Here is a 27,885-nt window from a genome sequence, read left to right on the forward strand (position 1 = left end):
AATCCCAAAATGACAATACACAACACTGTTCATGAAGTGTTTTCTTTCTGAATATCCTATGTATTTTTCCTGAAACACCAGCTTCATTGTGCCAGCTGGTGTTTCAGTACAATCTCATTTTTTGTGCCTTAATTATACCTTATGGGTGCTTTTGCAACAGCTTTGACTGACTCTTTAGAGAAACACAAAAAGTAGCTTTCAGAAGAAAGTAATTCTACAAAAACCAGTTGAAGCTCTATTGCTAGGAAATACAGCAGCTACTTAAATGCCTTAAGAAAGAAATCTTACTCATTAAATGTTGAATAAAAATAACGACAGTGCTTATGCCTCCAAGAGCTTTAAGCGATGGCTTTAAAATAATGTAGGAAAGGCAAGATGAATCAGGATCCATGCAACTTTTATTTTAATAATTAGACAAATACAGGAAAATTTGCAATAATTATCAAAACCGTATCTTATCAAGAACCGGAAAGGTGTTTAAAAAACATTCACATTCAATTCAGGTTATGTACAAACCAGTGTCTGTAAAAAAGAAAACAGCAAATGCTTTGAGTGTAAAATAATTTCATTCTAGTTCATGTTTCACCATTTCCAATGACCAAGTTACCACTGAGATGCAATCACAGTGCAGACATGTTCCACAGTCTATTAAACTTATTTCAACAGCATTATCAGAAGTAATTTTTTGAATAAAGCATTTTGATAAGTTTTGTTGAACAGTACCATCCACCCAAAATTTACTTCTGCATATTTAATCCTTAACCGTACTAATGGCAGAAGAGCTGTCCTCTACAGGTCCAGAGTACGTGAATCTGTATCTCTATAGGTACAGATATAGATCTACATCTGAGAAGCACCAGCCGCCCATGCCTGAAGTAGCCTGTTTCTGCTTTGTACATTGAGGAGATCAGACATTTTAGTGGAGCACAGCCCTTGAATTTTTTTGGCTCAAAGAAGTCATCATCTACCCATCCAGAACTATCCTGAATGTGTTGTAGTATCACATTCTTACACCTTCAGGATGCACCTCACACAGATGACATTTGAATTTGAGTGTGACCGTAACAGCCATACACAGGTACAACAGCATCCTAAGCCTTTGCTAAAACCAGCTTCCAGGGGTCTCTTTCTTTGCCCCTGGATTAAATCCCCCAATACCAATAGAAGGGAAAAAAAAAAAAAAAAAAGAAAAAGAAAAAAAAGAAAAAAAAGAGACAAATGGAAGTGCCTGGATTTTAGGAAAACTATTACGTCTTCTTATTTATATATTGAATTGAATATTAGCCAAAGAAGGAGACCTACTTATGTAAGTTGAATGGGGAGTGAAAGCTACTGTGATAGCCAGTTTCGAAGTACTAACACTGGAACAGCCACGCAACAGTTATCAATCTGCCTGAGCACAGAAGGGATGAATCTACTGGGGTTACAGCATAGTTCTTTCGGAGCTACAGTCTAATGTGCTGTCATTAACATACTAATTTAATAATAATGGAAACTCTCTCAAAAATGCAGACTACTTAGGAGAAATCTTTCAGTTACAACAATCTAACCAAGGTGAATCACGACCTCAAACTAGATCGGTGTTTCAAGACAAAGGAGCGGAAAGTGACACAGTCTTCACACTTGTGTATTAACAACCCAAATGCAAACAAAACCTACTGGCAACTGAACCTTATTTGGACCTATGTTCAGAGATAATCCTCAGGTGCAAGATCTCATCTGAAACATAAGCTACCATGATTTGGCCTGCGAGGGCAAATCTAGAAAATTTCAACTGGTTTCTGAAGGTGTACCTGGTAACAAGCAGTGTACTTTAACATATAGCTGCCTATAAAAGCAATTTCCCTTCTAAATTTATTTTGAGATTCAAACACAAACTTGAACAGCTACTGTGAACACAACTTTTATAGTCTCCACCCCTTTCTACACTAGCTCAGAAATTAACACTTCAGAATAACAGAAGCAGCTCTGGAAAGTGGAAGACTGGCAACGTAGTGTTGGAAGGTTCGAAGTTCTTCCTTGGGTTACACATCTAACACCCATTCAAGCACGTGAAAAGGCTTTTGTACATTTCTACAGATTCTAAAGCAACTCTTAACGGAGCTAATGCTCCCCTGGTGCACACTGAAACCAAAACAGAAATAAGAGAGATGACTTCTGCATTTAAGTAACAACCCTTAACTGAGAGCCTGCTCAGATATCCAAATGCCAGCAATGTCTACTCTTAGCAAACCTGCTCTATACAATGAAATTATAGCTGGGATGCCCAATAAAACACACAAGGGAATTTTCTTAGATATAATGCTCAAGAAAGGGACAAGTTACAGTGGTATAAAACCAACTCAAAGTCTTGTTAAAAAAACCCCAAAACATAAAAACCAACCAAAAAATGACAACAGGAATCCCTAAAACCCTCACCAACCAGCCTGTTTTAAGTCAGATTTCACTGCAACAAAATATGGAACAGTAATTTAAGCCAGAAAACATAAACAAGTTTGACTTGAAAAGTCACTGTAAGCAATTTTGACATAGTTGGTTTATTAATGCTATCCACAAGGAATCAGCACACAAATGAGATGAATAAAAAAATAACTTTAGATGAGACAAGACGATGTATTTTATGAAAATGTAAATGCTAGCACTACAGTTAACAAGTCATACTGGAAAAGACATACATTAACAAGGACAATCAAAGAAAGCCTTTCTTGGTTTTAAAGCAGATTTATACATCACAGCCCTTCTTTCTTTATTTGGGCAATGGTTGGTGAGCATCTCCAATGTTTCAGTCCTATTAATCTATAGGCACTGAAACAAACCCCAGGAAAAAATGGTAAAAGGAGCTAGTGTCAGGATTTTGACAGTTGCACTACTTGGCAAAGACTTCAGTATCAAGATGCAAGTAAAACAGAATGCCCATCCACTCCCTATGGTTCCCAAGAAAAAACATTACTTACACACACTAAGAAATTATGGGAAAACCAACCTCATCTCACCCATCTCATTTCCAAGCAATTACTCATAAATGAGCTCTTTCAAATGAAGAAGAAAACAGAGTTTAGCAGTTCTAAGGTTTGACAGACTCTCGTTATAAGAAGTTCAAAACCTCCTATCTTCTCTTCAGCGATATTGAATTGTCCTTCATTTTGCCAATCACCAGTTCCTCACAAGAGAGGTAATTAAACTGAAGAGGCTCACAAATTTTGCTCCTTAGTGACACTAAGCAATCTCTCACTTAACCTAAGTATCCTCACCAATAAAGATATTGCACAAAAAAAAAAAATCCTCGCCAGCCTGAGGTGTTAAGACAGCTGAGGGACCAATCCTCAGGTCAACAGAACTCTAAACCATGTTTTTGATGACCAAGAATTTCAGTGATGCAATAGAAGAGCTCCTATAAGCACTTTGATCTCTAGATCTGGCAAGTTAAACTCCATCTGGGAATGCTGCAAACGCCTACTTATTTCATAAGAATGCCAACAGAAGGAACATCCACCAGTGATGCAGTGATGCAGTCCGTGCTGTTAGTGACTATTTTCAAATGCGGGGTTTGAAATGGTGTTCAAGCAAAATGATTTGCAAGAGCACAAAGAGGAAGTCCTGAAACTGCTTTTTAATGTAGTTTATTAACCTTTTAGAATGCAAGATCCAATTTAGGACCTTATGGTCCTCTACTGCCAAATAATTCAGCCCAAGTCTAAGCAGCTACATAAACTGGAAGAGGCGTACAGAAGGTGCACTCCATGCTTGAGAATACAAAGTATTAAAACTAAGAAGAGGCCTAGTTCCAGTGTGGGGGAAAAAGAAAAGCTTTTACATTTACTAAACCAAACACACTCAGGCACAGAGGCTATGAAGTCATGTCATGGAGCACTCTCAGAGTGACAGTACTTTCTCCCTTTGTCAAATTGCTACGAAGTCCTTTCCCGTTACACAGTTGGGACTCCACTGTCAAAATATCACTGCTGAAGAAGTCCAGATTGGGCTCTCTCTCTTCAGGCAGTTACAGGGACAAGTTCCATGTGATTTGTCAGCTTCCTCTGTTAACATCAAGGAAGTCCTCAGCACCCTTAGCGCTGTGAAAACAATCAGCCTGTGGTAAGAGATCACATTGCTGGTGGAAGCATTAGCAATTTTCACACAGGTGGTCCTTACCAGAGATATGTATATCAGATGACCTCTGATATAACAGCACCTGGCTTAGACTGGCCATCAGAAAGAAGCCACTTTCACATAGGAAAACTCATATGGTGCCCAGTGCAGCAGTTGTCTCAGGAAAAAAAGCAAACCAAAAACCACCATCGGAGGAAGTTGTAATGATTCCGCCTTGGAATCTTGAGTATTTGACTTCAGTCTCGCTTGAGAACTGAGGGAAAAACCGTTTTTCCTCCTCCCAGATTTGCTACAAATATCCGTTTCAGCATCATGTCTGCTAGATATAAAACTGATGGAATGCTAGCTGGTCCATAAAGGGTTGCACCAAGTTATCTGTAGCAAAGTAAAAAACTAGCCCAAAGGTTATGGAGATTGGAAGAGCTGGTAAGGCCTTCTTAAAGATGGCAAGAAGCAGAAGTGTAAGGCACAGACCCTGGGGGGAAAGAAAAAAAACAAAACACAAAAAACACAGAGAGAAATTAGGGAACTCTGACAAGTAAAAGATATAATATATATATATTATATATATTTTATATATATATGCATGTATAAATATTAATTCTCCAAGTTATGTTTTATGGCTTCCTAAACTAAAGGCTTTAGTGACAGATGTACAGCCAATGAAAATACAGTTAAAGTCCTCACCAGTTTTCAGTCTGGCCACCCAATAAACAAGATCAAAGACAAAATGTCGCAGTTACAACTTTGTCCTTGATGAACATTAGAAACTATCCCTATTATAATTTCACATTATACTCACAATTAATATGGCTACAAAACATGCTAAAGTTGTATTCCAGTCCCCACTTGCTGTTGCAGAGGCTTTGCCAACGAGGACACTGTAGAAAATGAAGTCTCCTAAACCGAGCTTTACTCCTCCTGCAAAGTGAACATATGGCAGCATTAAGTATCAGCCTACTAATATTACATGTCAGTAATTATCAAAGAATAATACGTATTTACTATTAACAAGACTAGCTAAAAATAACATTTTATTATCAGAATTTGTACCACTCCAGAATCAAGTGACACATTCCTGTGAAACAAGATGGCTTAGAAACACCACTCAAATAATTTACTCTTTAATAAGAATTTGTCAATACTCCTATTTTCCTGGGCATACAAATGCAGTATATACAAACTCAGCTGTAATTTTATTTGTGGAGGGGTGTTCACTTTTGGTTGTCTTGTCATATTCAACAGAATACTGAAGAGCAATTCCTTTAAATTGGCTGAGGGAAGGGAAAAAATAAACCTCTTGCAGACAACGTATTATTTGCCAGTTAGAAACCTATACACTGCAAAATATTCTACTGCCTTTCTGATTTTCCTACAAAATTCTTACGCAGGTAGTTCTTAAAAGCTTTTGTGTGTAAGTACAAAGCATATCACAGAGGCAAAATCTCAACATACTTAGTCCGAGATATAAGATTCAGGAAAATTGATTCTCTCTTATTCTTTCCTATAATAATTACCACCTTAGCAACAACTCTAGAAGCACAATACTCAATTATTTCTGCAGGCACTGTAAGGTTTCCTGAATGCCAGTTTACTTTCTGAGCTTTTAGTTGAAGATGTTAACTAAGAAAGGCCAGTATCAGGTGACCAGCTGTTTTCATTTGGCTATTGATTACTTTTCCACCTCACTACAGTCCCAGCTCAACACTCACTGTGGAGTTCCAAGAGGAACTAAGAACATCAAAACACAGGTGGATCTCTGATTAATTATGAAGGTGTGAAGAGAGGGGAAAGGAAAAAGAAAAAAAGGGAGAAAATGCATAAAAGAAAAAAAGGCAACCCTACTCTCTTTCAACAGGCATCCAATAAAATGCCTAGAACAGTGCATTCTATAAGCACTAAAACACCCTTTAAACTGCTGAAACAGACCTTGGATGCTCCAGACTTGTAGTAAACTTATTCTGGCTGACAAGTCTGACTGGATCATTACTACTCACTGCAGGAATACAGGAAGAAGAAAATTATTAGCCTGGCCAGACAAGAGTTTTAGTTAAAAAATTAACTGAAATAGCTGCTTTGCTACAATTTTTGCATCTTAATGTTATTTTTTAAAGTTCTGGAACTGAAAAAGGATTTTCAGCATGCTGAGTTTGGACTTTTTGAGACACAGTAAATTTTAAAACTGTTCTTAAAGTAGAAGTCTCTGCACATTTAAACAGAGGAGCACCTGATAAGCAGAGGAAGCAGCTGCATCTGCTAAAATATGGCAGTATCACATGAGGAGAGCAGTTTATTAGACAGGCACACCCTAATTTATTTAGAGCTTTGCACATCTAATAGCAGCTTGAACTCCAACTGGAAATCATGAGTCTGTTAAAACAGATTCTGAGTATCTGAGTAATGATAACATACACTCTTCAAAGATATTCCACCTTAGCAAGATGCTGGAGAAAACTATGCAAGCCCACTGCATTCTGCATTCATTTCAGTCTCCAATCAGGTTTTAAACATTGCTTCCTACCAAGTGGATTACAGCAGTTTAATCTTGATAAAAAACCTGGTAATGACTCCATTTACACGGCTTAAATCCAAAAAAGGTGATACACAGCAGAACACTGCATGAAAAAGACAAAGGCTAATGCAACTGACCATGTAATGGTCTGAAAGAAAAGTTTTGAGTGTGTGTATCAACTAAAGAGCAATTTGGCCAATATTACTCACTCCTGCAACAAAATGCTACCAAAAAGCAACACCATTATTCCTATGAGGCATATCAGTATTCATCAGGAGCAAGAGCACCTCTTCAGCTTGCTAACAGCCCACAGAATCCTGCATCTGTGCACTCAGGATGCCTGACTGACTAGCTTCAGCTTTAGTAAGCTTTTCAGACACAGTAGTCCATACTCACGTTCTTCAGGGTCTTCACTTGTTTGAGAGTTACTGGGAAGAGCCTGAACAGCAGCACGTGATTCAGGGGTTGATTCAATGGGTCCTATTCTGTTGTCCCTTTGTTGCTGCCATTCCTGACTAAAGCCACCATCATCTGCTTCAGCATCTTCATTCTGGGTCCGCCTTGCCGGAGCTCAAAGGAATAAAGGCATTTAAGACTCCTCTAAAAATGTGCCTTCTAAAACATGAAAGTCTCTCCACATATAAGATCATAGAAGACCAAGACAGAAACAAGTACTCCATAATACTTAGCAACATCTAACACTGACACACACAGTCATACAGGATTTTAATATTTACTTAAACAATCAGGAGTCAATGTATACTCTGCAGTCACAGCAACTACATTTTGCACTCAAGCCCCAGTATTCAGGAGTACATCCACATGAAAGTGGAAGTTCTGTGTTGTTAGTTCTCTGATCTAACAAAGATCACAATTTAAGGAATAAACTCTCATCTAATATTTAATTAGCTTCTTTAGTTGATATTGACAGCTTAATTTTCCAGTAAAGTAAGAAACTTCTGAAAGTTACATATACATGGATGCCTTCAAGCATGCTAAATTCGGAAACAGCACCCTGCTTTAGTAACACATACAAATAAACAAACTCCATGTTTTAAACACTATCTGCACAGCCGAAAGGACTAGGCATATTTCTGTCTAATACAAATATAAACAAGTTGGTATTATACTATATCATCCCAATTTGACAAGCAGTTGAGCTCAGTTAATAGTTTTATATTGAGTCATTTCAACAGCAACATTCCAGATCCCAGAAAAATGAATGCAATAACATTAACTGCACAATAAGTAAATAAGTTTTCAAGTCTTGACAGATTCATCATTCTTAATTAGGACTCCATGCTTTCACTCTTCTACACCACCCAGGATGCTTAAAAAGTTAAGACAAGTATCCATAAACTTGTATTCCAATAAAGTGACGAAAGTTTGTCAAAGCAAAACTCACCTTGCTTATCGTAACTGGAGTTTTTGGATTTCCGTTGGGCTTCTGGATCTTCCTCAGCCATGTTCACAAGCCATATCATTGTTGCTATCAAAAAAATCCAAACCACAACAGCATAGCTAATTGTATCTTCAGATGTACGAAACCATTATTTCTCATTTTTCATGTTTTTTTTTTTTTTGCTACAACAATCTTTTCCAACAGGCAATTTTACTCTCATTAAAGCACAATGATATCTGGAACACAGCCATTACCAGCAACAACACATTTACAGAAACTGGTAAATAAAATTTTATTTCTACTAGATTTTGAAAAAAGTGGCAACAGCTGTTGCCAGAAAAATTACTTTTACATATGAGGCTCACTCTGAAAATCAACAATTTCTTTACTTTTTTTTTTTTTCATTTATCAGTTCTTTTATCTGCAAGTAAAAAAGGTCTCTAAACACTGTTACGGAGTTATGTCAATTCAGAGGTAGTATCTGCATCAAAGTTAATTGTTCTCTGCTTTCACCATCACAAAAATTTCTCCAATGTGGAAGTAACCAAATGTTGTTACATATAAAAGGTGTATTTTAATTCAAGTGTTAACCTCTCCTCTCACAAAACAGAGAATGCAAGTGTACTGTGCAAGTGTGACAGATAAAGAATCAGTGAGAGATAAAGAAAGTCCTCCCCTTTCTCCACAGTAAGATTGTCCCTGAAGTGGCCAGTCTGCAGCACACTTCCTGCTTCCAAGCACAGGCCTGTCTGGAGCCCCAGTAGCATCATGACTTAATGATCAGCCTCTTTCACTGTTATCCACGTGACTGTGACTAGCAACATGGAACTTCAGAAACAGTGGAATTATGTACTAATTGATATACAGGTCACAACAGCAAGTTTAATTCAATAGGTTATTTTTCACAACTGCAGGGAGAAAAAATTTACGAAAAAAGACAACCCATCAAGAAAACAGTCACACAAACAAGATTCTTTCTAGTAGTTTCTCACATTTCTTATACTAAGACACAGGTTATTTAAGGACTGAAAGCTGGTAAATATTTTCTGGAAACAATTGCTCTCTTTGAACAGGCTTAATTCACAGCCCAAGGATATAGTACTTTATCCAAAACAAGGTTTGTTACCATTCTTCCTGTTTGTATTTTGGAACAAAACATGCTGGTTTTTATTTTGAAATGTCTGTCAGATGATGTTCCACATTTTTCAGTCAACAGTGAAGGGAAAAATGAGGCCCAAATGAAAAGATCAACAATTCAGCTGAAAAGCATCTTATTAAAACCCAGAAAAATGAGAAGATTGCTTCAGATGACTGGGTGACTGCAAGCTTAAAGAACTTAACAAAATGTACTTACAGGAATAAATAAGTGCTGGAAAGAGAGTTTCATTTCTCTCTTGAGCGGTTTCAACTAACATGCGAAGAGGACCTTTAGGACACAGGACAGCAACCAAATCTGAAAGGAAGAGCAAACAGATCCTACATCCCTGCAGACATAGTTACGTTTTTTTTCTATAATACTTGGAGAGAGCTGAAGTAAGAAAATGTACCCTGAATACAGATTTTGAAGACAGCCACTAGCCACAATTCAGTATCCTACAGCAATGTTTTTTAATATTCTCAGTTATGCAACCTATTTTACATATTACTGTAATATGCATACAAATTTTAAAACTATATATTCCTCACTTAAGATAATATGCAACTGCAAATGTACCTGTGCCTATACATTGACCTGCGAATAATTCAAGAAAGCTACTCTTCAACCACCATCGTGGAAATCCCCCAAGCTTGCCTTCTATGAGGAAAGATTTTGTAACCTAAGTTTAATGCTAAAAGAATTTTTAAGACAACATGTGAGGCTTACTTAATTCCTGTGAAGCAGGCATATTGGGATAGAGAGCTCTAACACTGCTACTGCCTTTTGCACTTGTCCATTCACCGTATGTCTTTAAATTAATTTGAAGCTAAACCTGACACTGAAAGGAACAGCTGATTTGCAGGAGCTGTGCACTGCTCAGAGAAGGCCTCCTACACCTGAGCCAACTGCCCTGGCACCACTGCTGGTCCCACTCAAGCAAAGAACTCTTGGTGTGGGGTCGCAGGCTTTGAAAACTTACATCCCCTTTACTCAAAACAACTACATCATGGTCCTGGAAGCTGATCTCGATTCATTTCGTTTTGCTATCACTGAATAAAGCCTGAATGCTTGGAGCACTCAGATTTGTTCCAGTTGTATGAAGGGTGGAAATGGGGCTGGGGGATGGGAAGTTTTTCCTAATGTGCTTTGTGATCCATGAGCATACACACAAGGGACAATCTTCCTCTCCCTGAAGAAAGAGGACACTTAAGGAGTACACTGATGTATAAGAGCTAATCAAATCTTATCAACCCCTGCACTTACATCTGGACAGATTCTCAGTCTTTATCATGATCAGTACTTTGAGAGCACACATTCAGCACACTTACATGCTTCCAAAAATTTAAGAGCACATCTTCACTTAGCTGTAATGTTTTAATTATGTCTAAGTAACTGAATTTTAGTCTTGCCTGGAATTAAATCAGTATTTGGGATACAGTGATCTTCCTACTAAGTGCTCAGTGCCCCCTAAAGTTCTATGGAAAAACTACACCTAAGTTCCTCAGCCACCATTCTGAAAAACAGCAGTATGAGACAACTACAATGAAAAAAAAAACCCAACAAAGCAGATCTCACAACCATATCCTTCTAAATAGAAAACGACTTTGAGCAATGCAAACTGCTCTTAATCCTTCCTCCCTTCTTTTTCACTGTATTACCAGGTATGGATTAGGTTGTTGTTTCTATGTCCACAAATTTGAGCAATTCACAGGTTGGGCAGATCTATATTTGTATGGAACTGTACAGAAACAAGAAGATCCTAAATTCTGAATGTACAAGGGTTTTCAAAGATTCACGGGGAAAATGAGAACCTGGAAGTTCTCCACCTTCATAAAAAATATCAAAATGGGTCTCTCTTATCTCCTCCTCTCTTGAATTACTTCAGTTCTCCTCCCCAAAGAATCTAGAGAGAACAGGAAACTTGAAGGAAGATGGGATCATACAGTAATACAAAGCCCTCAGCTGCAGGAAACTGATCTCAGTTTAGGATCATGCTCTTATTTATGAAGTCTGTAATCACCTTATCTGCTACCTTGGATGATACATACACACATGCTTTTTTTTTTTAAGATCTAGTCAGACAAGTGGAAAAGTCAGGGAATAAAAGAAATTCCCACCACAGGGCCTGTTACCGTGCCTGACTCCCAAACTTACCATACACTGAAATGACAGCCAGGATAAGCCACGCAGTCCACTCAGGAAGGTACTTAATGAACACCAAGGCCATGAGAGCACTAATCATAATGAGATATGCCTGCTGGAGCCGAAGAGGACCCTTCCAATGGATACAAATCATTCCCACAACACCGAAGTTCCAGATCATGAGTGCCACTGTAATGTAGTCCATGGCAACATTGTATGTCTTAAAAACCTCACTAAAAAAAAGGAAAATAATACAGACTGCATTTGCTTGAAACAATGGAAACAAATTACAGATGAAAACTTCAGAATATCTTTTGAAAATTTTTCATATTCAATGTAGTGGCATAAATGTAAAATTCTTTCTCCAATTAGTACTTAACTATTCTTCAAAATTGGATTAATTTTGCCAGTGTTTGCTTCACACCAACTCTTCTGCTTTTCTGAAAATTTTCCTTAATGTTCTATTTCCTTCTCAATCAAAGCAGAAACTGTCAGGAAAGGACATTACTGCAAAATCAGTCATTTTGATTACGCTTATAACTTTCAAAAATCAGAATAATCAGAACTTGTGAGGTTATAACGGAACTTTAAGGGCATGCAAAGATCTCTCTCTACTTACATGCTGCCTGTGGAATGCCTTGATAACTTCAAAGATACATGTTTATTCTATTATCCCCCATAAACACTGACATAAAAAGCTTTATTTTTGGATGAACCATTTCCCTGTCACACCAAATACTATAAACTAACTAAGAACCTCAATAAGTGAAACCAAAATAGACAAGTGTCATCACCAAGTCACAGGTGATCTCTGCTGACTCAGGAAGAAATGGTTGTGATGGCTTTTTGTGGAATCTGCTGCTCCCAACCCATCAAGCCACTAAGAACCCTGTAATTTGCATAATACTTTCCTCCAGAAAACTTGTCTTCGTCAGTTGTCAGTTGACCTTTGAGATGTACAGTGTTAACAGGATGTCCCTTACTGTCATCGTGTATAATTGATCTACAAACTCCCTCCCTCTCTGAACCTCTGGCAAAAGGAAGCCAGCACTGCTGTAAGGCAGGAGGGACAGATGAAGGAATTGCCTTGTATTTCAAAAGCCATTGTTAGGGTTAGAGAAACTACTGACCACAGAAGGCATCACAGACCACTTTTAGGAAAATCAGTGACTGAAGAGAAGACCGCATTCTCCTTCAAGAGACCAAATTAAATAAGCGTCTTCGAAGAGAAGTACTTGTCATCAAGTGGCATAAATATAGAGTATAATAATTTCATGACATAACTCTAGTTACAAACCCTCAGGAGGCTGCTCATTTTAGACAATACTGAGTATTTTGGCCAGATTTTCTTGGTGTCTGGACAAGGGCATGCTTCCAAATCAGAGAAGAAAAGTGCTGAATGTATTTTGGTGGGACAGTAGATTCTTTTCAGCTCTTTTCCACCACTTCCACACAAACAGCCTTCACATATACTGCTAACAATCAAAAGTAAACACCATGATGTAGACAACTGCCCTTGAGTCATATGTCAATGAAAAATTAAGTTATCAGAAGACATGTCAGCAGAACAAGCTCCTCCCAAGATATTCTGATAAGCAAGATGTGCTTATTCTGGTGATGAGTGTGCTGGATTAGGAACAGATTAGCTTCTGTACCTCATCAGATGCACTATAAACCAATAAATCACTCTGTTTGTGTACTCTATCAGCCTATATAAAAACTAAGAATTTTTTTGCAATAGCTTACTCACTGTCATTGCTCTTAAGATTCAAGGCCTAGTTCTAAAAAAAATACATACATAAAGCGATCCATGAAAAATAGCATATTAATAGTTTAGTTCACTTACCCCAGGTAGATGAATGAGAAAAAGAAAAGCAGCAAAAGAGAAGAAATGATAAGCCAACCATGGATCACCTGGAGAAGAAGATATCAATACAGATGTTTTAGACTTGTTATTTTAAATTTAGCATCTATTAAAATGCTTTTAAGGTTATTTTTCCTTTTGTTTAAAGCAAAAAAATTATTTAAGATATCTCTCTCTTTGGTTGGTGCCACATTCATGTTTAGTCTATGCACATTGGTGCATTTCACTTCACCGTTATGAATTTTAAGTGCTTTGTGAACTTTCAGTAGATGCTCTTTAGCTCTACTGAAAACTTACTGTTTGCGTATTTTTAGACCATTTTGATACCAGTGGCATTATAACATTGCAGAATCATCCAGCATGAACACAGATGGAAAACATGATTCACTTTTGTGCTGCTCTGACTTCAAATCATTTTCAGAATGCAATTATAGAATTAAATGCTGGAACCCAGAAAAACCTTCAGTGCTTATCTGTTGGAAGATCATGAATGACTATATAAAGACTTCTGTATTCTCTCTCAGTCATCTATAGACACAATCCCTAATTTTGATATGAGAGCAGACTTACATGCCCAACAAATCAATAAAGAACAGTTCAGTGTTGTACTCAGCAGGGACACTCAAGGATTTAAACCTGGAAATGACAGGCACTTAGACTGCAGTGACAGAAGTCCACTTTTCTAGTATTTATTGTGCAAAGTGAAAAAAAAAAAACCCAACCCACAATCGAAGACCCCTTTAACTCCAGTAATCTCTCAACATCTCTTAACTGAGACTGAACATGTGTCAGTCCCAGCACAGAATCTCTTTTATAAAACCTGACCCAGTATTACAAGTAGACAACCCATGAGAAGCAACAATCTAGAAACCAAAGCTACATAAGGAATCCAGAACAGACACAATCAGTGAAAAATTAACTGGCTACATTTGCTATACATGTACACCAGATTAAAGCAGTCAGCAGCTGTTATAGAACTGTGTTATCTCTTTGTCTTCTTCTTAAAGATGTGTAGTAGAATGCAACTAATGTTCTTAAAATATTTAGCAAAAGTCAACTTAAAAGTAGAGTGCATATGCACAAAGACTAAGGGAATCACACTTACGTGACGCAACCAGGACTTTCTGACAAATTAAGAATCTAGCCATTACAGTTCATAATTTAGTACATTGAGTCTAATGCTAACTTTTTCATATGCATTTTTAAAACATTCACTCTCCTCCTTCACACTGCTTCTCAAAAGAGGTTCAAATTTAACCTTCAACCTAATAAAACATGTAATTTAACTTCCTAATCTAACAGACTGGCTTTTGCCAGGATGTTCTCAAAAAGACTTAAGAAATTCCCACATGCAATAAGCATGGTGCCTGTAAAGATGCTGCAGGAAAACTGCCAAAGTGTCTGTCTCCATATTTGAAACTGTCACCACTCATAGCAAGTGGGAGAAAGAACCTTTCCAAAGGTGAATATATTGGTATGTATTGACTGACACAGAACCAAAATCTCCAACAACCTGTAAGGCTACTAAGTAGGGACCTAACAAGAGTAACTTTATTCCTCTGTAAAATTAGTTGAAACTACTGTAAGAAAACAGCAAAGAAAGCTGTCTCATGACTTCTACCTGTAGTTCTTGTATTTGTAATAGAAGCTCTTAAACTCCTACCACTTAAGAAAATAAAGTGAATAGTAATGTTTCATCCTAAAAAAATGGTGAATGCTGATGGTGTCAAACACCAAGGCAAACTTCTACGCACACCTTGCATAACTACTGTCAACAGAGCTACAGGAGATAGTTTCAAGAGTTGATCTAAGTTGGCATTTTACACAGATGCTGGCTTTATTCTCATTTACTATACTATTTACTATTCTCATGTATCTCATTTACTACAGCATTTTCCAGATCATCGGTCTCTTTTCTTTCAAGTGACTTTTCCAAAGTACTTCTTGTAAGTTTTGCTCGCTGTTTTCCTAGCAGGGTACCACAATAGTTTTTTTTTTACCTTCCCATTAAAGAATTTTCACTCTTCATTTAACAACAACTTTGACGCTAATTGATTGCTGGTACAAATTTAGCTTCACCTGCTACAACCTGAATAAAAATTAAGGATGGGCTGCATGATGCAGAGAATTACAATGAGCTACAGCAGTCAGACTTTGGTTAGGCAGACTGAAACAACGAAGAATGCAGAGAATAATAAATTAAAAAGAAAATCAAATAACCCCCTTCAAAGATACTGCTTCTGGTTAGATTGAGCAGCTAGAATCAGGATTATGCTTAACATAAAATGTACAAGACAACCACAAAAAACTAACAGTGGTGAAGCTGAAGTAGTATTTCCTTTCTTCAAAAGAGGTCTCAGATAAAAGTCGTGTGAGGATAAGCAAATTATCACTACCAGAAGAAGACCTAATATTGTTTCATTATAAATTCCATTCCCCATAATCTGGACTACAATCTACATATAGAACCGCATGTAAAATAGAACTCAATTGACAGGTAGCTACATTTCACAGCATTCTGATATAGCAGCATAGAAATACTCTGACAGGAAATTTAAAAATAATTTAATCATTTAGTGTAACTAGCATAAAATATAACCACAGGAAATTTCTGGTATCTAATAATTCTAATTTTTAGTAGAACAACTATTTTTGCATGGAAAATACGCTGTGCTTCAAAAGGTTAAGAGGAACACCAGAAATGTGAAAAGCTTAGTAAAAACCACTGGTTGCCTTCAGCACCTGAGGAGAACCAAGTGGCTACTAAGGAACCTAGTTAAAGCACAGTAGTTATTCGACCTCATTAGAAAGAAGAGAATTGCCAGTTTAACAAGAACACTTTGTCAGTTCAAATGTAACACCGCACTATGATAAGAGTGAAGGTCCATACTTTAAAAATCAGTATTCCATGCTGTATGTAGATTCAGGCAAAAATAATTTCTCCTGTCACCACACAGATAATTTGTAAAGTGGTTTCATCCACAGACATGAAGACCCAAACCACTGTTCCCTCTTGAAAACAAAATGAAATGAAGGAAACCTTTGAATTCCACTACGTGTTTTATAACTGTGAAACAGATTCAAGGTCCTGGCTGCATACTGAGAAGTTTTATTAGGCTGAGCCTTGTGAAATGGATAATTAAGACCAAAACAAACCAGGAATTTTCATGGAGAACTCCTCCCATGCAGGTGGCACTGCAATTAATTATGCTAAGCCCGCACTTGCCTAGATGACATCATTACATGATTGAAGCCTTTCACAAAGGGCCTTAGAGACTCTGTGTTGGCCACACGAATACTGCCTGGTGTGTACAGCCACACACACTGATGGGAGACATTTGTACCGGTGACAGGGTGGGAGGGGGAGCCCTCAAAATAGGACCAAGTCTGTCCTTTGTATTTCTTGACCACAGAAAGATTTCAGTGCATGACCATTTCAAAAGAATAGAGAGCAATGTCACCCTATTTCTAACTGACAGAACAGATGGCAGTGATAGCACTGGGCCTTCGCCCCGATTTGTGCCAAAAGAACAAAAGCCATAAAAATCACCAATTCTGCTACTTTCACTCACTCATCCTTGTTAAGCCTTCATTTTGTCCCATTCTCTAAATATGCTGTACTAATAAAAAAAAACCTAACACAACTACTTACCTTGTAGCACCTATATTTGTAAAGCACAACCAGGAGGATGGTCATGACAATGATAACGCTGATCATGATGGCTGCGTTAAGAATAGAATTCAGGGCTCTCTGTCCTACTGTCTCCGTCTCTTCTGTGAAAGGAGTGTAGATGCTACAAAAACAAAAAGTCAACTGAAATGACACTGAATGCACAGATGTTTCTGGTATGTCAGGCCAACACCAAACAAAACTGCAGTAATCTTTTAATTCAGAGCTGTAAAAGCACATCTATTTTCTACTAAGGCAAAACTTGAAAGGTGGCATAGTATCATATCAGGCAAACTTGAATTCCTTAGGAGACCTGCCTTTCCTATATCCTTAGATTACTACTGTTTTCTGCTTTGTAAAGCAGATAAAGCCCACAGCTGCCTGCAGCTTGATATGGCTACTCCCACACTGTGTGCCACTGCCACTCTCCCATGCTATCACTCACGTGCTGGCCAGTGCAGTTGGAATTTTACCCATGGATTCACCATGAAAGGCTCCCCTGTGATGTCAACAAAACAATGCATGGGCTCAACTCACTCTTTCCTAAAGAAATACTATCTCCTGGGGCAACCACTTCATTATGGGGTGGGAAGGAGAGACAGGGAGAAAACACTTACCATGAATAAAATCTCAAAAAAAAAAAAAAAAAAAGAATTCTTTCATCAACAGCTTCTAAAGTGAAGAAGAACTTTATGTTTCATTGAAACATTTTTTGATGATTATATTATACAAACATTTCAAAGCCAAACACACTTTGAATCATTTTGTCTAAATGTTTTCACAGTGGAACATTTAGACATCTTTAAGGTCTATTCCAACTCCTTAACATTCTGTGATTCTATGACTTGCTGCAGTTTCTGACAGGCTCAGTATCCTTCCTTTGCCCCCTTTCTCTCAAATCAGCTTTCACTGGAATTGTTTTTTTTTTTTTTTTTTTTTTTGGCAACGTTAATATTTTACCAAAATCCCAAAAAGTTCTACAGAAACATCTGCCAGGAAAGTTTCTATAACTTCACCAGAAGTGAATCTCCTGAAGTTATATTCTCCTTGCATTTGAATTTCTTTATCTAACAGCATGGGCAAACCAGAACATCGTATAGATGTTATTTCATTTGCACTAGTTGTTTTGTTCCTTTTCCAAAACTCTTTTATCTGGCATAGTACAAGTGAAGTGGCCTTGGCTCAGGATGGAGTTTATTTTATAAATACCACACAGCATGACAAAGTATTAAAATGAGGACTAGGATTTGAATCAAGCATTAAGAACCAAGATGCTATCCGCACTGGTCACCAGACAAACAACAAATATCAACAGTACCACAAAGAGAAGAGTCTGGTTTCTGGAAGGAATAAAACAAAACTATCTCTGGACTGGAGAAGGGGACAATGGAGGCAAGAGGAAGTTCACTGCTTGAATCAGACTCCAAAAGAATTGGGGTTTTACAGAAAATTATCTAAGTCCACTAAAAAGATTGGGGGGGGGGAATACTGATACATACAGCTGTCCATCCTTGCGTGTATAAAAGCTGACAGACTTGATAGTTGCAACAACAACCACCATGCAAAGCGTGACAGGCACAAACAGCATAATCACATGTTTTGCCCCATATTTCAGTGTTAACTCTTCATCTTCTTCCTCATCTTGCTCCACCACCTGCTGAACGTTGTTCTGTGGCTGCCCATTAGTCTCAGAGTCGGCATTGTCATTTCTCCTGCGCTCACTATGATCATGGCGACGTCTTTCGCTATTGTCATTCTGCAACACACAAAAACCAGTCTCCTCAGCAACTCTCCACAAACATGTGCTTGTACATTAAGCTAAAGATGACCCTGAGGAGAAAACATGTAAGATAATATTTACTGCCAAGAACACTTGCTACAGCAGGGATTTAAACAGTAGTAATTAACTGCATCACAGTTATTAAAAGAATGGGAGCACAGGGTCATGTTAGAAACATTTACATAAAAAACACCAACAGTCAAAAGTAGGCTGGTTGATCTAAGAGCCTGCGTCACCCTTCCTTTGAACAGAAATTTAAAAGATTAATAAAGGCATCTTTTTCCCTTGGTTCAAACTACAGCTGGTAAAAGGATGCATGACAGTAGAATGCCTGTAACTTGACAAGAATGAACTATATAGACCCTTAAGAATAATTCCAAGCAGATACTTATGATCCCCTCTCCATAAAAACCCCAAGTAGGCATTTTTGTCTACTTCCTTTACGATGTACAATATACATTAAAATGGATTCTCATGAGGTATGGTGTTCCCACATTTTCAGTAAGAACGACACAGAAATGGTGATCAAACTCAGGTAATTCTCAGTCTTTAGATTGCTATTTGATCCCTAAGTTTCAGCAAAGTTAAGCATGCAAATTTTCTTCTTTCCCAAGGAAACTACTGCCACGAGCTTTCACTGATATTAAAGAAATTCCACCACTCTTATCACAAATATGAAAGAGCTTCTTGTTCTTTCTAATACTGAATCACGAAGGGTATAATACATGAAACATCAAGTGTATAATTCAAATGCCAAGACAGTGGTAAACTTCCAATGGAAGCAAAAGCACAAACTGGGAACATCATCTATTGGTAAATGATCCGGCCTGCATTCCAGGCTCCTGCTGGCACAAATCTTTTGCACCCTCTTTAAGAAGCACCATGAGCAGGGGGCATTCACCTTTTATATGTTGTGTATAAAGGAGAGTGATCTATGCTTTGCTGGACTACAAAGAAATAAAACCATTACCAGACACTCTAAATGAGCACTAAAATGCGACAGTTGATACAGACCACTTGTTTTTTCAGTGTATTACCATGTCCAAAATCAGTGCTGTACTGTTCAAATTCAAGACGTTTAATATAGGAGATAAGGCAAAAAAATTTTTGATTCCTCACAAAATTAATCTCATTTCTTCTGATTTACTTCCTGCAGAACAGTTCTGTTTGACTAAGTGTACTAAAGCAGCATTAGATTAAAATGTACAGTAAACTGAAGGAGGATACCTTTTGCAATACCTTTAAAATATCATTCAGTTTCCATAAAATTGATCTGGACATAAGACAGGGAACTGAAAATAATTTAATGATTTTTTTCCTTAAGTATTCCTACTCAAGTAGTTTTTTCCTTAAATGTGCAATGTTAAAGTCTAATTACCTGATCTCAGTAGCATTTCCAAACATAACTGCTGACTTGAATCTCATTAATTCACTGTAGCTGTTTGATAAATCAATAATAATTTTAGAGTCTCTCTACAGAATTTTCCCAGCCCCACCCTCAGAAAAGAGAAGATAAGTACACACTCAGAAACTCATAGTGGAGTTTTTAAAAGCATTTAAGTGATTAAGGAGCACAAGTCCCTGGACTTTGAACTGTAAATAGTGACATTGCAAAAGCCCTGGTTGAAGCTTTACAACTTCCCCAGCTCATGAAAAATTTGCTTTTACAAAGCAGTACAAAGTAACAATATGCACCAAATGATCTGCCTATTCCTTCCTTTTTCCATGGTATCCTCAAGATCAAACTCAGCAGGGTTTCAAGCTCTGTCCTCTAAGAAAATCTGTTTTATTCTTCAATAAGAAAATGGAATGCAAGAGGAGAAAAAACCCCAAACTAAAATTGTTTCAATTAAACAATTAAAACTAGGACACAACATGGCTTTAACCTCAGTTTGAATTTAGTATCATAAACTTGAAATATGTCCTGAAAAAGATGCTGGGTTCAAAATTATTTCTTACTAAATAAAAAATTTACTAGAAATCACTTGGTGTTTTGCATAAAGTCCTCACATACAATTATTCCAAGTCAGACAGAAGTGGAAATCTGGAAGAATGCAAATAAAGAGATCCAGTTTAATTAATCTGAAATGCTGGCTACAACTAAACTTATTTCTGTACAGAATACAGCAGAAATGTAACATTTTTCACTTTGATAGTAAAATGCTCCATTTTTCTCACTCTACAACAACAACAATAAACTTCACCATCTAAATAAACTGCCTAAAATGATCATAAGTAACAATACACTGGAGATGAACAGAGTTTTGGAACTCTGCACAAAGAGGGCAGGCTGAGTACTTAGGTTTCTGCACACTTGCCGAATGCGTTGCTTTTTCTCTGCTGTAATAACAGTCTTGCATGAGGGAGCACTTACCCCATCTCTGGAACAGAAATACATTGAAATAAATTAAAAATCTACAGCTTCACAGAGCAAACACAAAACCATCCAAAGGAAAAGCCTGATCAACTAGCACACTACTACAAAAACCTGTTGTATCAAACACAAAGAGAAAAACTGAAGAAATTAGATGAATATGTGTCATTTTACTCCCTTCTCTAGTTAGGAACAAAGATGCAATCAAGAAAGGCCTTTACATACTAAAACACAGTGCATGAAAACCAGATCAGCATCAAGAGTTACACAAGTTATTCTCTCATTTGCACTTAAAGCTAGAAAATAAGTTGTCCTTTCAGGCTACTAAAGTGTTGCTAAACGTGACATGCGCGTGCCCCACTGCTAAAAAGAACAAAGTGCACTTATATCCTACCTGATCAGTATTAAACAGAGCAGAGGCCATGGACTCTTGCTGAAGTGGAAGCAAAGGAACAGACTCTTCACTTTCCTCAGACATAGTTAAAAGTGAAAACTCTGAAGCTAAAAAGTCAGTAACACCTGTTGTAACACCGTAAGCAAATGTAAGTTATGAACTACGCGCTTTCAGGCGAATAAACAATATCAAAAACAAATGATAGTGGCTTCTATCCCTATCGGGAAAATAGTTAATAGTAAACCCAGACCAATGCCCCTGAACCAAGAGATTAAAACAGCACATTTGATAAGAAGTTTTTAGCTATTATCTTCAGATTTATCCATCAGGAGCAGACCACCATGCCTGACAGTGGGCATGGACTTCATCGGTTCTCACATACACCACTGATGTTAAAAGGTCATTATGCAGTGGCAGATATTGAAGACTGGGTTAAACTCTTTGTGTTTGACTAGAAGAGAAGGCAAATTATAGCACTTAGTGATTTCACATGCTGACTGGTTAGCCACAGAAGCTAGTACACTTAAGCACGAAAGAACTTTCCTAGGTGTGTACAAAAACAAAGTAGATGTGTGAAGGGGAGAAACATCATTATAACTCAGTATCAAAACTACAGTTACTTAAACATGGAAAGGAAAAGCACAAGTAGCAGTTATTCATCAGTGCAGTCTGTTAGTGAGAAGAACATAGAACCCTTTGCTGGTATGGAGCATCACCAAGTTAACCGTAAGGGTGGTGAGCCCACAGCTTATCACTGAGCTCCACCTTTTTAATCGGGCAGAAGTGTTCAATAAAAATTGAACACTTTAATCTCTCACCTGTCCAAGAGGAAAAGAAACCTTTTTCATTCCCTCCGAAGTAAAAGGAGAAAGGATACAGTAGAAAAGTTCCCACTTCTCTGTTTTAATTTTTCAAATGTTTTATATTTTTATTGATAAAGCATGATGCTTATCTGTGGATTTTCCAAAATTCTATTTAAACTGCTGATTGCATAGAAGAGTTGAAGCAGGAATCAGAATACTCTCCTGAATTACTGCTATAGACACGTCTACAAGTGGCCCAGCCTCACAAGAGCATTTCCGTGCCACAAGGAAACCTGATATTCAAGAGCTGTTGCAGGAACAAAGAACAGTGTGACAAGTCTTAAGAGCCTGAGCACCACACCCAAGTAGATAATCTAAACCTGATTTTTCCAAAATACATACGGTACAAGGGTATAGTTTTAGCAACAAGCACACGCTTAGGTCTTTCAAAGCAATCATAGAAAACTTCAGGTTTTGAGTTCCTCCTTCCCCAAAACCTCAAGAACCACGACAGCACCTTGAGAATTATTCACAAGTAAGACAAGACAGAGCTGTTCTTCCTGCATAGGAACAGTCCTCCAGCAATAGCAATAGCAAAACCCAGGCTTCAAGCTCTACCTAGACTAAAATTAACTCTGTGACTGAGAAACCTGTGAACCAAGCAGACCACAGTCAGGCAGATCAAGAGCGCTCACTAAATACTGTAAATGCCAGTGTTTGACCGCCCTCTTTTTTTTTTTTTTTTTTTTTTTTTCCTTTCCTTGATGGCTTGGTCACTCCAACACCACTTTAAACTGAGGGAGGTCTTATCTGTACATAAAAATGAGTTTAGAACATCAGATATTTTGCAGCATATTTCTTTTGGCACTGCTTATCACCACAACAGTTCAGAAAGATAAAATGAATCCCAACAAAACTATTCATCCCCATTTAACTGCTACCAGGTACTAAAATTATTTGTTACATACAGTGTTGCTGAGGTGGGTATCAGGGAAGTTTTCTGTCAGCTGCCCATGCTGAAACTGGGGTAAATGCGCAGACAGCTCTGTCATTGGGACAGTCCTCTGGGAATCACTTATTTCCACACAAACTGGACCTTTCTTCTTGAGATCCTGAAAGGAAAGAGATGTGTAAAAAGACTTTGTTCTTAAGATGACCAGGTTTTCCCTCCCCTCCCTACTCCAGTTTCTGGAGTTCACATATACCAAAGACAGCCACTCTGTATCTAACCATGATACCAAACTGTATCGCATCTACTAAGAGGTCATAAAAGGGATTTTCCAACACAAAAATAAGAGCCTCTAAGTGTTATCAAATTAGTTCATCAGCTACAGAAATCAGTCAGCAACAAACTAATAATTTAAGCAGTTCTCCATTCCTTCTTGTGCAAAAAATGAGAAGTATTCCACACTTGCTCAGAGCACAACTTCCATGTTTTATCTCAGCAGAGCACAATTGCTCCAAGTTGTTCTATTTTGGATTGCTGACAAATTTAACAGTAATTTTCAAGGACGACTGAGTTACACTTGATTATCTAAAATCTAGACATATCCTTAACACTGTGATGCTGCAAGAGTGACCTAGTGCTATACCAGACAGTAGGTCAGCTGAGCCTCAAGAACTAACATACATTCAGTTCCCTGTATGTACCAGTTACATCTACAGAGCATGCCATACGTATGTAACAGCTTCATATGTTCTTCCATAAGAAAGTCAGATGATAAAATCATCCTATGTGAACTACATGCTCTATAACGAAAGAGGATACAGCAAGAGAGGGGAAAGAGGAAGTTTGACAGACTTAACTAAATTTCAGGAAAGACCCTATAATTTTAAGAGACAATGAGCCTAGTAAATTACAGGCTTGGTCACATGAATACATCTCAAGGGTGGAGTGCCAGTCCATCTCAAGTTGCTCTTGATCCTACCTTGTGTGAATTCCAGCACTCATCAGAACTCTTTACAGTAATTTTACTCATTAAAATGGGATTAAAAAAAATCCAGGAAAAGAAAACAAGAATATTTTTCCGCTGCTTTAAGTATGCTCAGCTAACGTATTGAGAGATCTTGAAAAACTCCTACAACAGAGGACATCACAAAGCAAAGCCTCTTACTTTTGGCAGCAGCAAGACAGAAGTGCTGCAAGACAGCATCTTACTTAAAGAGAGAGCTAAGCCTATTTTCATAAACAGAACAGAAGCTGTTTCTTTATTTAGGAATAAACATGTATCTAACAAGACTAGGGCACACTGCTTACTAACTTTGGCAGCTAACTTAGTGATGAGCCAATAGGAAGCAACACCAATTTTAAAAGTCTACTGGGAGCATGCTGTTTGGAAAGTGAATGTAGTATTCACTAGAATAGCTCCCTTCCACATTGGCCATTAAAAATTAGGCACATTTAATTTAAAATATCATTTAAATGTAAGATTAGATGAAAATAAATATTTATTACGTATCTCTTACTTTTAAAATTTTACTCTAATTATTTGGTTGGGCCACAGAATAAAAACAAGGTTGTTTTAAGGCTGCTTTTGGTAGTAATTCTCAGTGACAGGGCAACCACAATGGAAAAAGTTGAAAATATTCATCCAGATGTGGACTATCAGAATGAAATTTTTCAAATAGCAGCATGTAGAAATTCTAATTAAATTACTGGACAGAAAACCAAAATGAAACGTCAACCACAAAATCCTACTTATAGACTGGTAAAGAACGCCACCACAAATTTATCAAACAAAAAAACCTCAGCTACTGATGAGCAGAGAGAATCAGAAGACAGGGAGGAGTAACTGATAAAAGAGTTGCACCAAAGTTTGAATGACAGCCCTCAAAATTTATGGTTAAAACAGTTTCTTTTGAAAACTCAAGAGCTCAGAAAATGGATTCAGGACATCTTCCCAAACAACTTTATTTTATACTTCTAAATAAATAAAATTTGTATTTGAAATACAACTATGAATGAATGACATCTATAAATGAACTGCACATAAACAGACACAAACTAAAACTTTGCTTGTTTTACCTGAAAAGGGACTCACCAAGACATTTTTTTCTAATGTAGCTGTTAATGTTAAAATAGCCTGTCTAAAAAAGTTCTTCCTTGCTTCCTTTGGCTTTCCTAGGTCAGAACAACAGGAGTTACAACTGGCGCTGTCATGCGCTTACATTTAGCCTAATAAACAGAGGTGACACGCAAGTAAGCTCCTCGCAGAAGAGAAAGCAAAGCAAGTATCGATGAGACAAACGCGGCGCGGTTAACCCGTGCTTTCTCCCCCAAGTGAGCAGCAAGAAGCAGCCGCCATCGCTTTGGGGGCATCCCCGCCGCCCCCGCCCTCAGCCCTGCCTGCGGCCGGAGCAGCCTCGCCGCAGCCGAGGCAGCGCGGTCCCAGCTCCCGGGAGGCCTCGGCGGCGCTGAGGGTGCGGGTCCGGCCCCGGCCCGACCCCGCTCGGTGCCACCAGCCGCCCAGGCCCGGCGCAGCCGCGCCGGCCCCAGCCCCGCTGCGGGCAACAGGGGGGCGGCAGTGACCCTCCCCGGCCCGTGGGCGTGCGCCGCAGGGCTCGCCCAAACACCAGGCCCGGCCCGGCCCCGGTGGCGCGGCGCGCCCGGCCCCCCAGCGCCGCCCGCGCCCGCGCCCGCGCCCGCCCCGCCGGGGCTGCGCCGGCCCCGCCGCTGACAGACGGACCTGCACGGCGCCCCTTCCCCGCGCTCCGCCACCGGCTCCTCGCCGCCCGCAGCCCGGCCCCGCTCGCTTCCGGCCCGCGCCCCGCCCTCCGCCGCCACCTCACTTCCGACGGGCGGCGAGGAGCGTCCCCGGCCCGCGGCGGCGGCCGCCGCACCGCAGCCCCGCCACACCGGGGCCGGGCCGGCACCCAGGGCCGGCCCCGGCAACCCCGGCGCGCAGGGCGAACGGGGAGCGCCTCGGAAAGAACACGGCGAGACCTCTGCCGTCAGCAAGGGCCGGGAACCGAGACACGCGGGTGGGAACTGGAGAAAGGCACCGGGTGAGAGAGGCTGGCTGGATCGCAGAGAGTGAGCACTCGCTGAAACTCCAGCCCCGAGGAATCGCGCAAAGGAAATCTAGCTTGACCTTTTTAACCTAGTACCAGATAGAGAGAGAGGTTTTATGAGAAAATACGCTTCTCAGCTCCTTTGAATACGAAATATACATATGCCAGTAACCCTGTTTTTAAATGGTCCCACAAAAAAGGCATTAAGAAAGTAACTTAAGGGACATTTATATTTCAAAACAAAAACAGTAGTAAAAGTCAACATGCTATCTTTTCGAGAAACCTCTAAGTAGAGCTGTGACTGGTTAGTGGAAAAAAAAAACAAATGTCAATTACAGATTAGAAACTTACCTTGCTATCCGCACTTGAAGTATCATCCACAATTCCTTTTCAAGTGCATAATCAATTGGGTTAGTAACATATGGCAATTGCTATAATACATATAACCACTCTTAATATATATATAAAAAAGTAAAATCTGAGGGACCATGCAAGTCTGCATGTTTAAAACAATGTCGTATTTCAGTATTTGACTGCACTACAGGAAAATCCATGGTAAAATTAAATGAGACAGAACTATTGCACCTAAAAGGTTTGATGTAAGCATTGCAATGTAAATACTTTCAGTAGCTCACTGGTATATGAAATGCATTTAAAAGAAGCTATTTTTAGACTGAAAGTGATGTCTAACCATTAATCAAATAAAACTACTTGTAATTTAAAAGGGGGAAACAACCAAACACATACTAATAATAGAAAATAGTTTGGCACAGCTGTATCAGCTTGATCCATGATGAAATGTCTATTAAACAATACCCTATAATGCTCACACTTGCATGACTGTGTACTAATTTTTAATTCTGTACTCAATGTTCCTACACTGGATAATGTACAGAATATGAAAAAGTGTGACTCAATTGTAATATAAAACCCAACAGCTTAGTTTTTAGTGTATCCACTTTTCCAAAATACTACTCCTGCAAGCAGCTATCTAGCAATCCTGTTTAATAAGAACTCGAAAGGTCTAATTCCCTCTCAGTATTAGGAAAGCATTAGTAGTAAGACACAGGAATTCAGTAAGAAGCTAAACTCGCTGTTTAGGGCCTTTCCCCTGCCCAGATTTAGAGCCATGACCATCCAGCTAGATCACTATTTTTAGTACAGGTTCCTGCTTAAAGAGAATGAAGGAAATAGCCAAGATTAGCAAGACCAAATCAGCAGGTGGGCAGGTTAAATACTCTAAGAACAAAAAAAAAAGACTCTCACCAACTTAAAATATAAAAATACATAATTCTTGGTAATGTATCTTACTTGCTTCTTGTTTCCTGTTTCTTTTCAGTGCAAACTGATGAAGAGAAATGATACTTTAGATTTTGTACTCACATATTCCAAACACTGAATGGCAGTTACACAAAATGATTATAAGGAGAATAAGAGCATGTGTTATGTGAAGTTTTAAAGCATTATTCCACAGTAAGGTCCAGATAAACAAGTACATCCAGTTCTATTGTGTAAATACTGGTATTTTTTCGTTACACAGTGTGTGGAACTTCTGGAGTAACTTTCCCTCACAGTATGGGCAGGACTGTGGCATGATGCACTGAGTACTTGGTGGCAACATCCACACTTTACTCATGTATCACATTCTGAGCATACTCTTGATCTGTGCATTCACTAATGTAACA

General features: G+C 38.6%; 1 protein-coding gene across 6 annotated transcripts; it reads right to left on the bottom strand.

Annotated features, from left to right (window-relative positions):
* Positions 1-380: 380 nt before the first annotated feature.
* Positions 381-25,940, bottom strand: PSEN1 (presenilin 1). Of its 6 annotated transcripts, XM_066188165.1 has the most exons (13): positions 25,876-25,891; positions 25,231-25,310; positions 23,158-23,301; positions 21,387-21,425; positions 18,338-18,594; positions 16,821-16,962; positions 13,151-13,218; positions 11,317-11,537; positions 9,379-9,477; positions 8,028-8,111; positions 7,019-7,192; positions 4,913-5,031; positions 381-4,585 (listed from the first exon to the last, which is right to left on the bottom strand). In XM_066188165.1, the coding sequence occupies exons 3-13, from the start codon at positions 23,239-23,241 to the stop codon at positions 4,430-4,432; spliced, it is 1,443 nt and encodes a 480-aa protein (XP_066044262.1). In that variant the 5' UTR covers positions 23,242-23,301; positions 25,231-25,310; positions 25,876-25,891; the 3' UTR covers positions 381-4,429. The 6 variants fall into 6 exon arrangements, with proteins under 6 accessions (XP_066044262.1, XP_066044260.1, XP_066044263.1 ...); XM_066188163.1 differs by lacking the exon at positions 25,231-25,310 and having other exon boundaries at positions 25,876-25,940; XM_066188166.1 differs by lacking the exons at positions 25,231-25,310; positions 25,876-25,891 and having other exon boundaries at positions 21,387-21,493; positions 23,158-23,848.
* Positions 25,941-27,885: the final 1,945 nt, after the last annotated feature.

Source organism: Chamaea fasciata, unplaced genomic scaffold (genome assembly GCF_029207755.1).
Source record: "Chamaea fasciata isolate MVZ Bird 193981 ecotype frontalis unplaced genomic scaffold, bChaFas1.0.hap1 SCAF_7, whole genome shotgun sequence".
NCBI classification, from domain to species: Eukaryota; Metazoa; Chordata; class Aves; order Passeriformes; family Sylviidae; genus Chamaea; species Chamaea fasciata.